Source organism: Osmia lignaria, chromosome 14 (assembly GCF_051020975.1).
Source record: "Osmia lignaria lignaria isolate PbOS001 chromosome 14, iyOsmLign1, whole genome shotgun sequence".
Classification (NCBI taxonomy): domain Eukaryota; kingdom Metazoa; phylum Arthropoda; class Insecta; order Hymenoptera; family Megachilidae; genus Osmia; species Osmia lignaria.
Genome location: NC_135045.1, coordinates 11,025,573 through 11,040,708, shown reverse-complemented (window position 1 = coordinate 11,040,708; position 15,136 = coordinate 11,025,573). Strand labels below are relative to the sequence as shown.

The 15,136-nt window shown below is 35.3% G+C and overlaps 1 protein-coding gene across 3 annotated transcripts in view; it reads right to left on the bottom strand.

Moving 5' to 3' along the window:
• Nucleotides 1-334: 334 nt before the first annotated feature.
• mib1 (E3 ubiquitin-protein ligase mind bomb 1) overlaps nucleotides 335-15,136 on the bottom strand; it is a 506,141-nt gene continuing 491,339 nt past the window's right edge. For 2 of the 3 annotated variants that reach the window (XM_034327116.2, XM_034327117.2), the window contains 6 exons: nucleotides 3,391-3,610; nucleotides 2,698-3,008; nucleotides 1,944-2,118; nucleotides 1,561-1,762; nucleotides 964-1,118; nucleotides 335-642 (listed from right to left, as the gene is read on the bottom strand). In XM_034327116.2, coding sequence (XP_034183007.1) covers nucleotides 502-642; nucleotides 964-1,118; nucleotides 1,561-1,762; nucleotides 1,944-2,118; nucleotides 2,698-3,008; nucleotides 3,391-3,610 — 1,204 coding nt within the window. In that variant the 3' untranslated portion in view covers nucleotides 335-501. The remainder of the gene's footprint in view (nucleotides 643-963; nucleotides 1,119-1,560; nucleotides 1,763-1,943; nucleotides 2,119-2,697; nucleotides 3,009-3,390; nucleotides 3,611-15,136) is intronic. The other variant, XM_034327118.2, reaches the window with a different exon arrangement.

The window sequence follows — 15,136 nt, the reverse complement described above, 5'->3', positions numbered from 1 at the left end:
CAATGATGCATTTGTTGTTAAATTAAATCGAACAAAACGGAAGAAAGAAAAAGAATAGATTATTACTAAAGTACGTAATCGACTCGTTTAGGACTTTACTACATTGAAAATCAGTTTCATTAATTCTCTACCTTGCAAAATAATAATCTATTTTGTATAATCAACTTACAGTTACGCTGCAAATTGTGAACTTAAGTTGTGATATTCGTTGAAGAACGAAATTTTTGTTTAGCAACCTACTTTCTTCGGGAAAGGAATAAATAAATATTACATGATTTTTATTCTTTGTTTTTCAAAATTCATATTATAAATCGCAGGATCATCGAGATGGCAGCTTGTTTAAAAAAAAAAAAACACTAATTGGGTTATAGAATTTGGTACTTTGGATGATCATCGTGAACATTTCAGTCACCGAATCGAAGCAATATTTAATTATTCCTTTGCTATTATACTTTTTCCTAACATAAAACTCTGGCTCTTAACGGCCTCGGTTATCTAGATTTAATAGAGCAAAATTCGCTTGTCTACCGCTTTTCGACATATCGGACACTCTGACATCCGGTCTCCGCACATTTGACAGGTTCCGTGGCCGCACAGGAATATCATGTTCTTCAAACGATCCAGACAAACTGGACACATGGTCTACCAATAAAAATCAACCGTTTAAATTTATTTATTTAAACGGATTTATCAGCTGCTCTATTAATTTCGTTAATATCAATAAATAAAATATTAAATCCGCGCAAACTAATTAGAAGTTACTTAACATAATTTGAAAATAACTTATAATTGAAAACCACAATTTGAGGATAAATTACAATTTAAAATCATAATTGGAGGTTGTCAGTATTAACGTTAAATTAATCTTAAACGTTGAAACTTCATTAAGCTTATAGTTCTTGTTAATAAATTTTTAAAATTGAAAGAAGAATATCTACTTAGATAACAAATTTTAACACATACCTGTTCCTTGATGTCTTGAAGTTGCTGCTGAAGTTTCTGTATATCGCTATGAGATGTATCTCGGCTACCGTTGTTCATCAGAATAGCTTCTCCGCTTCCGGTATTCTGTGGGATCGTTTCTTCTTCTGCATCATTCTTCACGTCTGATATCGAACCTTTTTATACAAGAGATCACTTCCATAAATAATAATGATTTGAATTCCATATCATAAAAATTGAAAAATTAGTACAAGTTAACCCTCGGACGACGGACCATGGAGAGAGCCGCAATTTTAATTCAATTACGTGTCTCATATTATTTTCATTTTCTAAATTTTACGGTTCGAATACATAGAATTGTTTTATTTAAAAATTATACATTTAACCATAGGTCAATATCCTTGATACGTTTTGTAAGTTTGGGTCACGATTGACCCCGACTCCGCTGTTCAAGGGTTAATAGATAAACACAGGGTATTCTATAAAAATGGGATAAACTATGAAACTCCTAAGCCCGTTATTAAAAGATCTGGTATATTTAAGCAGTCTGTTTCTCTTCGTAGCTTTGGGTCACTATTGACCCAGCCATTCTCGTTTCACGGTTAATGGACTTAGTACCTGAAGCATTGATACCCTTCACATAAGTGACATTGCCTCCTCCGCCACAACACATTGATAATGGTAGCATGTGCTGAATTTGAGACCTACATTGGACACATTTCTTCATAAGGGTTGCGCAGCTTTCGCAGGCACACATGTGCCCACATGGACGGAACAACATACTAGCTTTACGGTCGGAGCAAACAACGCATTCTTCGATCTGAAAATAAATAATTTTAATCAATTACAAACCACAATTTCAATATACTCAAATAACTAAAAAAGAAAAAGAATAATTTTGAATAATGTTAAGTATCAAATTAGTAACTTAACTTGAAGAATTAAATAATCATATTTTTAATAAAAGATATCTGATATATGAATAAGTAGTATTATTCTACCTTTGTTCTTGTTAGGACATTGTCCCTGCAGATCAGGCATTTCTTCACCCTTGGTGCGCAAGCATTACAGCAAGCTACGTGTCCACAGGGGGTGAAAAGCATTTCACGTTTTCCATCCGAACAGACTAAACATTCGTCGATTGTACCTGATGGAGCTGCTGTTTCAATATCGTGTCTGAAAGCACAGTGAGAATTTATTTATTTATCTGTAGAAGTAAAGCTAATCCTTTGGTATAAATAATAATAGAAACACTATTGAGGTATGAGAGAAGGAATACAGAATGTTAAAAAGAAAAATAATCGAAGGAGACTGTTTCAATTCCCTCATGGAAAATTTGGAAAATGAAATTTACGAACTACGCATACCGGAAATATTTGATTACAGTCTATCGCAGTATATTATCAACTACAGATACGAGAAGTTACACGTCGTGAAGCTAAATTCGTGCATCGAAAATCTCGAGATTAATCTGGCTACAGACATGTAAATATCTCCGGTAACTCGCACGCTTCAGTAAGATATAATCTTATTTCCTTTGACTATGCATGCTGAACCAGCGTAATTATAGAAAGCTATGCGCCAAACAGTTGCATTCCCGTTTGAATGGACGTAAATTACTTCGTTTCCTTTATGTTTATACAAATCAAAATCATTGTTGTCTTTTAAGATATAGAATAGGAATAATTATCAATTTATAATTTCGAGGATTTTGATGGCCGAAAATTGTATTCTATGCAAATGACGATTACTAACGATTCTCTGTCCTTGTGACAAGTAGTTAATGTTTTGCAGAGATTTGGATCCGGGCAGAGGTCGAGGGGAGTCTGTCCCTTCTTGTTCTTCAATTCCAGGTCAGCCCCGTGGGCAGCCAGGAAGCAGGCAATGAATGAACTGCTCTTCTTGTCCTGTCCTTGCGCGCCCAGGCCCATCAGGAGGCGTCCTACGTCCTGAACATCCTGCAGCTGTCGCAGCTGCGATAGAGTGTGATATCTCAAGGCTTCGTGAAGAGGCGTGTCGCCGTCCTTGTCCGCTACATTCAAGTTGGCGCCTTCCCGTACCAGCAGCTGTAACAGGATTTACGATTACATCATTAGAAAATTAATTAGTTGTAATAACGTCTTCCTGGGAATAAGTAATCGCATGCTAATTTTATTCCAACCGTGTGAATAATTCTATGAATCATTTCCAATTCTAAATTATTAAAATGAAATAATTCAAATTTTTATTTTTTATATTTTGAAACATTATAGCAAATGAAATTGAGATGCTAAATAAAATAAAAAAAATACTGTAGATTCTTATAGAGGACACCACGATTCTTTATAAAAAGAGGTTTGATATTTGAAAGGGGTTTTCAAAATAAACTGGAACATCGAAAATGTTCAGTGGATCGTTTGTGGAAGGTTCAGTCAGAGGTGAACTCCTTTCCCGTCGAAATAAACGTACGCGAACGATTTGTGTGTGTTGTCGCTCGACTGCAAGGTGCAGCGCGGTCTGCAAATTGACGTTTTGCAAATCCAGGTCAGCTTTTCCAGCACGTGCCAGCTGCTCAGCAACTTCCACGTGATTGTTTAGGGCAGCTAGATGAAGGGCCGTGTAACCATCGTCCTTTTTCTCGTCCACTATCCATGGTCTCGGAAGTTTCGAGAGGAGCACCCGCATCGCGCTGCAATCAGAAGTGAAACATCGCATTGAATGTATGATTGCTTATGAAGTTTCTTTTCAACCGATCTCCAGAGAATTGAAAAATTCAATTGTCTAACGTTTCATTCGTCTCTGTTAAAAATATTTAATATCGAAGACTATGATGTGATATTATTTGTAATATTTTGGCGATACAAGTGTGAAAAATAAGTAAATCGTACGTTTCAATTTTTTCTATTAAGAAATAATAAAATTAGAAATATTAAATGATCTATTATTTTGAAAGCTAATTATCATTAAACGTTTCAGTGAAATTTGCACTCTGGGGAGGCAGCGACCTCAGCCTAATGACGATGATCGTCCAGTTTCTCGTTTACCAGGAGGTTCGAGCGATCGAAAATTATGATTTTCATCGGGAAATTCAAAACGGATTTGTTATCAAAGGATAGGCAATCAATTATATTGTTTGGCAAACGTTTGTAATTGGATGCCGCATTAGTGTCGCCACGTGCAGTTAACCGATGATAAATCGCACGAAATCAAACAGATATTTGTCGTTCGCGTATTTTCCTTGTTGTTCATGATGCGAACGGTTCGTTTACGTGGAAATCAATTGGAATTCTTTTGGTTTATGACCACGACATCATTAACAGACGCGGTTATCGACTGACAAATCCTGTAAACTTTGGCTAGTAATCACCCTGTTCCCTAGGTTATTTAGTAGCAGATGGTCGTAACAATGTGTCCCATATTTCTGTTTATTTTGTACTATCTACACCTCGTGTTATAACTGTAGAATCATGTTGAATTCAGTGCTGGATCAAGGGGAGGTTGATAGGGACCACAGCTCCACTTTCCAGGGGGCCTCCTTTTCTAAACCTTTCTTTTCCTTCTCTTATATAAAAAAATATTCAATGAAATTCTTTTTACTGTCGTCATTTTTCTTAACGATTAAATTTTATTTAATTTTATAAAGAATAAATTTCAACCAAGGGTCCCTCCAAGATTTGATAGCTTTAGGCCTGAGAAATCTTAAACCGATATTGGTTGAATTATTTTTGAAGTTCGAAAATATATTACATCACATTTAATATTATTTAATACATATTATCCTTTTTTCTATTTTCAGAAAAGCTAAAATATGTCCACTAAAATTTAATCATCTATTTTAATGTTACTCTCTATATTAAATAATAAAGAAAATTTTAACAAATTATACAAAATTAATTAATTTACGAAGGGTTTCCAATTTCGAAAGGCGAGATGGCACTTGTTATAATTATACGAATTTCATTTCACTGGTGTGGTTAAAAGACATTACCAATTATGGTTGCGCTGTCTGCACCCCACGGACAGCCTTTCCTCAGGCGTACAGACGGAAAGAGATGTGACAGCTGCTTTATGACAGGACCTCCTCGAGGCACCGGCACAGCTTGGGGACGATAGGCATGCATATGTTTGTTTCACACACGTGTACGTTCTGTATACTTTCGATAGATACCCATTACAGTTTTCATTCTTCACCTGGAATCTACTTACATACTTGCCAGGGGTGAGACAGATCCCTTAGTGTAATTAACAGTTTCAATAATTGTTGTACCATTATTTGAGATTCTGTATCGTTGGGAATAAATCTTTAAGGTAGCACTGTTCAAGCGCAGCATCACTGATACTAGGTCACCAATAATAGGAGATATGAGGCAATAGTTCATGACGTTTACTTGTTTATTAGCATCGATGATGCCATTTGCACGCTTTATACAGAGAGTATATGTAAATTTGTAACTTGTTAAATCTCGAGATATTTTTTTTTTTTTTTTATTAAGGTGAGATATTTTTATATCATAAAATTACGTCAGATTTTCTATATTTCAAAATCCTCAATTTAACGCTCATCGGCCTAATAGTCCCACTGACGAAAAAGGAAAACTAAATTTGACTTTCATATCTCTTAATCAGAGTTAGGTATTATTTCAATTTTCTGATACGTATCTTCAATGAATAAAATTATTTTAAAATCAGAAACAATTGTGTCTTTGAATGAAAATTTATTGATAGATCTTTCAATAAAAATCTCAAATTAAATTAAATTATTCAAAAATAGCAAATAATTTTCAATTTAAAGACATTTTTATTTCAAATAAAATTTGATTTTTTCTGTTATTTTCAAATAACTGATTGTATTTTTAATTGTTGTATTTGATTGGAGATCAAAATTTATTCAAATAAGTAATTTATTTCTTATTCTTCAATATCTTCTGTTTAGCCGAAATTTCTGTAAAAAGATTATTTTAAATAATGCTCAACTCTGCTCTTAACATAATATTGTAAAAAGAACAATTTTTCACATAAATAATTTTCCTACATCTTCAGTACATACTGAAATAAATAAACAATACTGTCAGAAGTTATCGCGGACACCCAGTATATACTTCATCCTTGAAAGTAGAGCATTTGAGAAGTTAGCCCAATTGCGCGCTCGTTTATGCAACTCGTGCACGAATTAGCGTATGAGGAACGGTGAATTAATTCATGAAAAATTTCCTAGATACACGAGTTACAGTAATATCGTCAGCATCGCGTCATCTGATGGCTGGGTCGCTGTGGATGACACTTGTATGACGTATCTACTGCCGTATATACGTGATATGACGTGCTCAGATATCGAACATGTCGCCGTCATACGATGTCTCGTTCTGTTACATACACGTTCGTGACATGCATACTGCATCAGATCTCAATTTGAGGATTTATTAAATAGTCTCGACCAAATTGATCTTCGCTCTTGTTTGTTTTCTCTCTTTCCAAAATTATAATTCACTTGAGCCGATTATCATGATTAACGCTGATAAAAACAGGCGATAATTGAATGACGATAGATTTTTTTTTATCATTGATATAATATCTAATAGAACGATTTGTATAAAGGATAAGATATTCGAAAGATATTGCTTGGAATTTTATTTAGATTGGTAATAATTAAAAATAGAATCACGAACTATTGTTTCTTCCATTCATATAAATTCTAAAATTTTATTGTAACAAAATTAATTTAAATTTTAAATTAAGTGTTTCCAGGAAAGATGGTATTCTCCGGATTCTAACTTTTCCGCATGGGCGTCCTCGCGGAGAATGACAATGTTGCGAAGGGGACCCGCTATACATAGAAGTCTCGCCCTATCACGTGTGTGTGAACATTTGCGCGGGAAAATTTGAATTGATATTTATTTTATACTCATACATCTCTGTTATGTACTAACAGAGATACTATGCTCTATTTTATAAACAGAGTTATTTTGTTTTTATATTACTTTTAATATTAATATAGTCCAGATTAAGATTTTGAGAATTCCTACTTCTCTTATATTGCCATTTTGATAGCGAGTGCATAGTAGAATTACTTTTGCTAAAATTTTCTATTAAATTCCAATACTTTTAATTAAGAAAGAGATTGAAAATATAATTTTACATCTATTCCCAAGCGAAGACACCGAACTTACAGAATGACTCAATAGATACAAAGAAAATGATCCACCGATCGAGGGTGATCGCTTATCGATCGAAAAGTCTGAACAACGAGGCTGGCAAACATCGTGTACCGATAATACGACGCGGTCAAAATAATTGTAAAGGGGGAATCTCGTTAATGAATGGCGCGGTTCAGCATGCGGGCAAGACACTTGCTCGAATCTCGTCCACTTTGTATCGGTATCGTTCTACACAAGTGGCAACGGCTTACACGGACATACGTATGTGCATATATCGTGCATTTAGTGAGTCACTGACAAACGAGGCATCATTGCAGAGTCTACCGAGAACTCGATGTACACGCGCCTCCTGTTTCCGATGTGCGGTTCGTTCAGCTCGTTTCACTGCTCGCGAAACCGTTCTGTTCGATCACGGTGAATCACATGGCGAAGCGCTAAATATAATTGACAGAGTGGAACCCACCCACGTATAGTGAATCGTTCTTCAAAAACCTGTTACCGATCGTTCCTAAATAATTATTATTCAGTATCGTCGAATTCATAGACAGCCTCGGACTTTGGATCGTTCTTATATTTCTATTGTTGATTATTAGTGATTGTACGGTGAATTTTATCGAAGTGGACTTTGCGGTTTCTTCTACTTTTTGGAGACCGTTTAGGATGTAGCGTTTATGGATACTTTTGATGAAGGAACAAATAAACTTTGGTTATTAATAACAGTTACTAGTACGGGTAAGTTATGTACGAGTTCACGTGAACGCTAATTGACGCTTAAACGAGATAAATCAGACAGACGATCGCGAAGATTGTACGGGTATTATTCTGAACGTAATTTTCTGCCTCGGCTTATGTTAACGTTTTGTAACGCGAAATAAACGTGGCCAGTTTTGCTTTCGTTTGTGGAAATTAATCGAGATAACGGTAATCAGTTATGAAAAAAATCGAGGAAAATTTATCGTTTTTTATTATATTATTTATAGTGTTTCTGAAAAGAACTCAAAGGTTAAATCAACATCTAACGTTCATTTTATGGTACTTTGCCTTATTAGGCCAATTTTTCTCAATTTAATTAACTGTAATTTGATTTGGACAAATTAAATTTGATATCATTAAATAATAAGAGAAATATGAAACGTTACTTATTTTCTTTGTAATTAAATTGTTATGCCTTGGTTCAGTTTAAATTAATGATACAACAAATATATAAGTTATGAAACGAATACATTTTGTTAAGTTATAATATCGAATTCATGAAGCGAATAAATAATGTTTTTAAATTATTTTCTGCGTCAACAATTGTCTCGTGATATTTTCAAGATAATCGCGAGTCACCGAGCAGCACACGATAGCGAATCTTTAAGTCTCGGAACTGTTTATCTCGGCAGTTCTTTTTTTCAGAATTTCAACGAAATTTCATTTATCTTCCTGTTCGTTTGGCCACGCGTCTTCTCTCGAGATTGTTTCGAAGTTTTCGGATTTCCTATCAGTCATTCATGCCTGCGGAGGAGCCGATTCGATCAAAACTCCGGGCGATAAATAAACCTTCAATTTCTCGTTCCACGGCTTGCTGTCCATCAATTCTTCAATTCAGGAAACTCGTATCGTCGACATGCGCGGAAATAAATTCTATCCGCGTCCTCGAGGCTCTTTCTACTTTCTTGAGAGGGGCAAAAGATTTCCAAACCGGGAACTATATTTTTTCGATGCTTTCAGAAAGCGAACATTTTTCGATTCAATTTTTATTTATTTGGTATTATGTTTTGCTGCTTGAATTATGCTGCATTTTTTATTGATTGACTATTCATTATATTGCAATTATTTAGATGCTAATTTAAATATAGAATTTATGAGTTAAAAATAAATGAATTGTCAAAAAAGATAAATTAGTGATAAGATTATAGAAAGTATTGCTACTAATTCTCGTTAATAAGGGAACATTGTTTATAATATTAATTACTGTCCTTTGCATATTGAAATAAATACGGTTACAGAAAAGTACGAGGATGTAAAATAAAAATGGGATAAAAATTAACTTTAGCCTTGTAGTATAATTATTTTCAAGTTAATTTTGTTAAATTATTTCTTCTTTGTTCCATATTATAATATTAAATAAAAAACATTGTTTTCATAAAACCGTAAATCTCGTTACACAGATATCTCTTACAAAACATGAATATTATTTTTCACATTCGTCTCACGCATATATTTTCATCACGAAATCCTTTCTCATCAAATATTTTCCCTTATTTACGAATATTATTTCTATATGCTCGTATGAATGTTATAACTTTTCATTAAAAATTTTCTAAAAACATGAAAACAAAGGTTCGTGTATTAGCTACCACGTTGCGGAAAATGTTTGCAAATAACATTTTCGACCAGTCCAACATATCAATATGTTCAAATACTGTTTTTGACACTGCGAAAATTCAAACTCTATATTTTCCAGAGCTAACAAAAATATGGCACCATTTAATCCAGATGATTTTTCAAAACAAGGTTACTAGCAGATGTTATCTGATATAATTAGATTATTGCATATCGATGATTTCATGACATAAAAGTATCACGAAATAGCACTTGCTATATATCAATTTGAAGCTTAAGATTTAATAAAAATAGCTATATAAATGCTCCATCGATATTCTTCATACAAAATGGCTGGGTGCCAATTACAGTAAACAATAATTCCCTTCAAAACACATAAAGTAAATTAGTGATTCACTGTTCCTTCTAATGAGAAACCAGCCATTTTCTATAAAGAATATTTATAAAACATTTACGTGGTTATTTTCACTAAACTTTAACCTTTAAATTGATGTATCATAAGTGATATTTTAGGATACTTTTATGTCACGAAATTAAATAAGAATATGTATTTCAAAATCTATCATTTGGCATGAAAATTCAAATACTTCTTTCGATCTTACAATTTGAAAGAACCAGTAGCTCGTACGTTTAGGTGAGCAATGTATTGCTCATTGATTTGTGAACTTTTCGAGGGAAAGAGGCGAGTTAGGGATCGGTTAATGGAACTTTCAGCCGTGCAAAAGCATCGACATTGTCAATCGACACTGGCAATCCCTTTGCGTGCTCTGTTGTTAAATACGCTTGATTCGCTTGGACTGAAAAGAGTTACAGAGTAATGGGCATGGCTCGTGATTGCATCGTCACTTCAATTCCGTTCTTAACGACGGAAGCGAGACCGTGCTTTACCTCTTTCGCGCGCGAATCAATTTGAATATATGAATTTTCATTCTTACCCTGGTATTTTTATGAATAACAGAGATGAAACGCCTCGTCGAAGGATTTCATTATAGATCTTGGAGGAAACGGAGAATGCTTGCGGAAAGACTCGTGAAAATAACTGTTACGTTTATGCTGGTTATAAATGGTATCATCGTACAGTAAAAAGCAATTATCATCATTATTCTTGTGGAAGACTGTTTTCCATCGTTAAACGCCTCGCCGCTAAATCGATGCACATATTTGAAATTAGAAGGGAATGAAAAAGCTGGGAGAAAGAAAAAGATACGAACAGACTAATATGCAGAAACCATGAAGAACGTTAGCCACCGTGACGCAATTTCCGCCGCTTCTATCAGAATTGCCACTCCCAATGGCCGAGGAGAGAACCCGATGCAGTTCAAAGTGGTCCTGAACTCTTTCGACTCTCGATTCGTTGATTCGATTCGTCCATTTTCTGTCATCCCGGTTCTGGACGCGAGAAAGAGGCGAGATTCGAAGGCTTTCCACTTCCGACACCACGTAATTGGAATAATAATATAAATTTTCTGACATCAAAGACCATTCGACGCCGCTTTTGCCAGTTTATCTTTTTTTCAATATTGTTTCATAGAATCATTATTATTTTAAACACGATTAATTTTTCTAATGTTCTTGGCTTTCAGAAAATCCAATAAAATTTAGGGATACTTATTGAGGATCCTATTTTAAAATACAATCGTTGCTTGAGTCAAATGTTTAATGAATTAATTTGAAAAAATAAATATTCAGAAGGAAGTTGAGAAAAAGTTAGGATTTGTTTCGAACATAAATGACCAAGCTTCCCCACGAAGGGTTAAAATAGAGACTAACTAAATATAATATAAGTAAATTGAACTTTCCTCTACTTCTCTGGTGTGACCAAACTGAAAACACTATCTTCGAGCCGATCGTGACGAAAATCGAAATTCTTCAGGAAAAACGTCGAAGGAGTTGCTTCATGAAGGGTCGATGTAAGAAAGGAAGGCAAAGAGGGAAGAGAGTGGTGGAGAGGGTGTTCGAAGCAAAACTAAATCACAACTACCAACTAATTCCATCGCGAGGAGTTTGGATCTGGCGGAGGTGGAAGGAGATGGTGTCGATGGAACGAGATTCTTCGTGGTCGGCTCGTCGAAGAAAGAGGGAAAGTGGGCGACGAAGAAGGAAAAAACGAGGAAACGCGGTTGCGAAGCTGAAGAAGGGGCAAGAAAGCACTTCAATCGCAGCCACTTTGGCTCGAGCAGCGTAATTTATGCGTTCAATACCCGACCACCGCACCGGCCCAGCCATTCCAGCCTGCACTCTGAAAAAATATATTAATTCCGGGCTCCTTTAAAAGTTATTGCAAAAGGAGTTGGTTACGGTCGCCGCGGGGCGAATCAGCTACGTAGACGGAACCCGGGGTCGAACGGGGTGGGGAAAAAGGGGAAAGCGAACCTCCAACTTTCTCGCGGCGATGGAAATGACTTGGGTGTAAAATATGGTGGCAGACAAGTCGCAGGTGCGGCCACGTAGGAGTCGCAGGGAGATCGGCATCCTCGTTAGTCTTTTTCCTTTCGATCAAATCTATCTTTACCCGATCCCTTTCCTCCATCGGCCAATCTATTTTTTTTTTTTTTTAACCGAAGGATAATTTTGTGTAATCAGACATTGAGAAATTTTATTTCACAAGAATTTAATTTATTTTGCCCAAATAATAATAGTAATAATAATTGAGGCATTTTGAGAAAATTTATAAATAGTGCCGCTTCTAATCATTACCAATTTTCATTTTAATTAAAAAAAAAAATAATAGAAGATACGCGTTAGCTGAGACAAGAAATAATTAATTAATTAATTTAATTAATTACCCAGAAGAATAGGATCACAGGATAAATGGTGGTCATTTTTGGTGGATGGAAAAGAATTTTCCACACGATTGCATAAATCCTCGATTCAAAACGTCATCTACTGTTATACGATGTTGGGAAAAGATCCAAGTTTCATCCTTTACCCCTTGCCTCTTCTTTCGCCGTTTCAAAATAATTCTTTCGCACGAGAACCTCGAGATGACATCGAACCTCTTCCGTTCTTTTCAGGAATTTATTGCCTGGCTTCCTGATTACGCAGATGGCTTCGACTCCAATCGAATGTTTTTTTAATGAAATTATTTATGATCACCCGTGAACATTCTTCCTTCTCCGGAAGGATTTCCATGGTTGCGGACCACTTTCATTGAATTTTATGAGCCATTTGCGGCGGACATAAAGGAAAATCGTTGACCAAGTTACAAACTGAACTATTTAAATACCTATATGTGGTTTGGGATATATTTTGACCGTTCGAAAATTGGAAAATTTAGAAAATTTGGATGAACATTTTTTGGAGAAATTAGCCTTCATAGTTTCCTCTTTTCTATTATTGATTAATTATTTAATTCGTTGACTACCACAGTGAAAATGGGCATGTGTTGTAGAACATATCGAAGTTCTATTAAAAATAGAAATAGTTATTTTTTAAGTTTCTTTGAAGACGTGTTAATTATGCAAAATTTTAGGTACCAATCATTTTTGCTCACCATAATAGCCAAAGTATTAACAATTTTTTTAATTCGCATTCCTTATCAACCACCTAAATCAGTACGCAATTACACAGAAAGAACAATTACACAAAAGTCGACCAATATTCTTCTTTGAGAGAGAAAATAAGAAGGGAAGAGTAGGAGGGAGGCAAGCTGTTTATGCAGCGTTGTCTCTATAGAGCAGCTGGTAATTCTCACGTTATCAAGGAAGCTATGGGGTGGGTGCGAACGATGTTAAATAAGATCTTAAAATACCCGTTCACGAGTGGTAATCCTCGAGACACCTGGTGACGTAACATTATAATTTCAACAGTCGCGTATTCGAGCTCCGATGAACTTCAATCTTCTATTCGCGGTATTTTATCATACGCGTTCGCCAGTTCCTATTCGCCGTTCGGTAGAAATCTCGATTCGACCTATTTCTTTCATAACGACTATCGTTACCGAGCAAAATAAGAGTTTACATTATTTTAAAATAATGGGTTTGTTTGCGACGGTCTACGTGCAGCTGAATACGATCACTGGTTCAACCAACTGGAATTTTTATTACATGTCATCAATTAAGTCAGTGGTGATTCTAAATTTCTGCACTTTCTATTACTTTTATTTAACCCTTCACATTTAGATAAACCTTCCATCATTTTTTCCATTACTTTACATAAAATGTTAGCGCTATGGGTCTGTAACTAGACAGTTCTTTTGCATTTTCTTCTGGTTTGAAAATGGCATCTCTTCACGTGTTAGGGAATATACCATTTTTCCATATTAAATTGAAAAATTTTTAGTTAATATTTGATGCCGTTAGGGGAGATTTGTGTTGTCAGAGTGATCGGGATATTATTAGAACCAGGACTGGTGTTTTTATATTTCTTGAATACGCTGGTTCTGAATTCTTCATTGATTATGGAGCGATGGTCTGTTTCTATTGTTGTAGATTGTTTAAGCGTTAGACTGGTCCAGCTTGTTCTAAAAGAAAGGCTTCCTCGTAGTTCGAGTCATTCAAATTTGCAGCATATGTTTCTGCTGGTAGGTTTGCAAGGCTGTTTAGTCTGTAATAGTTGTTTTATCTGGTTTTGACAGGGCTGATATGTTATGTTTACGATGGGCACCTTGGATTGCTTTTAGTTTGTTCCAAAAATTTCTAGGGCCCCAGGGTCGGAGGCTCCGTTAGTTGATAAATTTCATTGAAAAATTGAAATTTATTTGAAATAAAATGAAACGATATTGAATCATTAAGAAAAAGAGCAATTCATTCGATAGAAGACTTAGAACGAACTCATTAATATTTTCGATTTTATTAAATATACATCTTATAATATAAATCGCGATTGTAACTTTTAATAACACATTTGTATGCACACGATCCGTCTCATTGCACTTGGAAAGCAATCAACGGTATCAGATTCAGTGATCTTGAACGACGAGAAATCGAGGTGTCAATTCATTCAAGAACGGGATTACTCTTTGACTGTTTTCACTGGATGGTAATTTTATGAATGGCTGTTCGCGTTTCGTGCAGTCGCGCGTGGAAAACGCGACGGCGACGAAATCGCATTACGCGAATTTCGGCCGCGGAATGCGCAATGAAACGCGACATCGCGGTCGCGTTCGTTTCGTTCTGTTTGCCCTGTCGAAAATGGGAGCTTTCAGCGAGAGACCGCGAGCCAAACAAGCTGGAAAGTATTCGTTGCAGGTTTCGAACACGCGAGCAACGAGTTCGATCGAAATTTCAATTATCCAAATACCGAGCGGTTACAACGAGATACTGTCAACAGACATTGTCAAAGAAATTTCAACCTTTTATTCTGTGCGTTGTCATAATCATTATGTGATTTAAAGTCTGTTTAGCGTTGGTTTAAGGGGAGGTCTAAGGGGGGTTACAACAGCAGGCCTCACTAGGAATGGATCAATGATCATTCGCTAAGGAATATTTAATTTTTCAATGATAAAAGAATTTGAAATTTATTTCGAATCTGATTGAAGTCTCAGAATCGAAGTAAGACAGATGGCAAACGATTGGTAAGAGGGATGAAACAATAACATAAAATGATAAAACAAACTGCAGAATGTTAGGAACCATCTTGCCCTCGCGTCACTCCTTTAATAATAAACTCGGTTGTAGAACGGACTGAATTATCAAAAAGAAACTGTTTTTATCAAAATTGAACTCTAAATAAGCAAACATTATTTATTTATTCAGGAAAGAAGAATAATCAAAGATTGATATTTGTTTTTC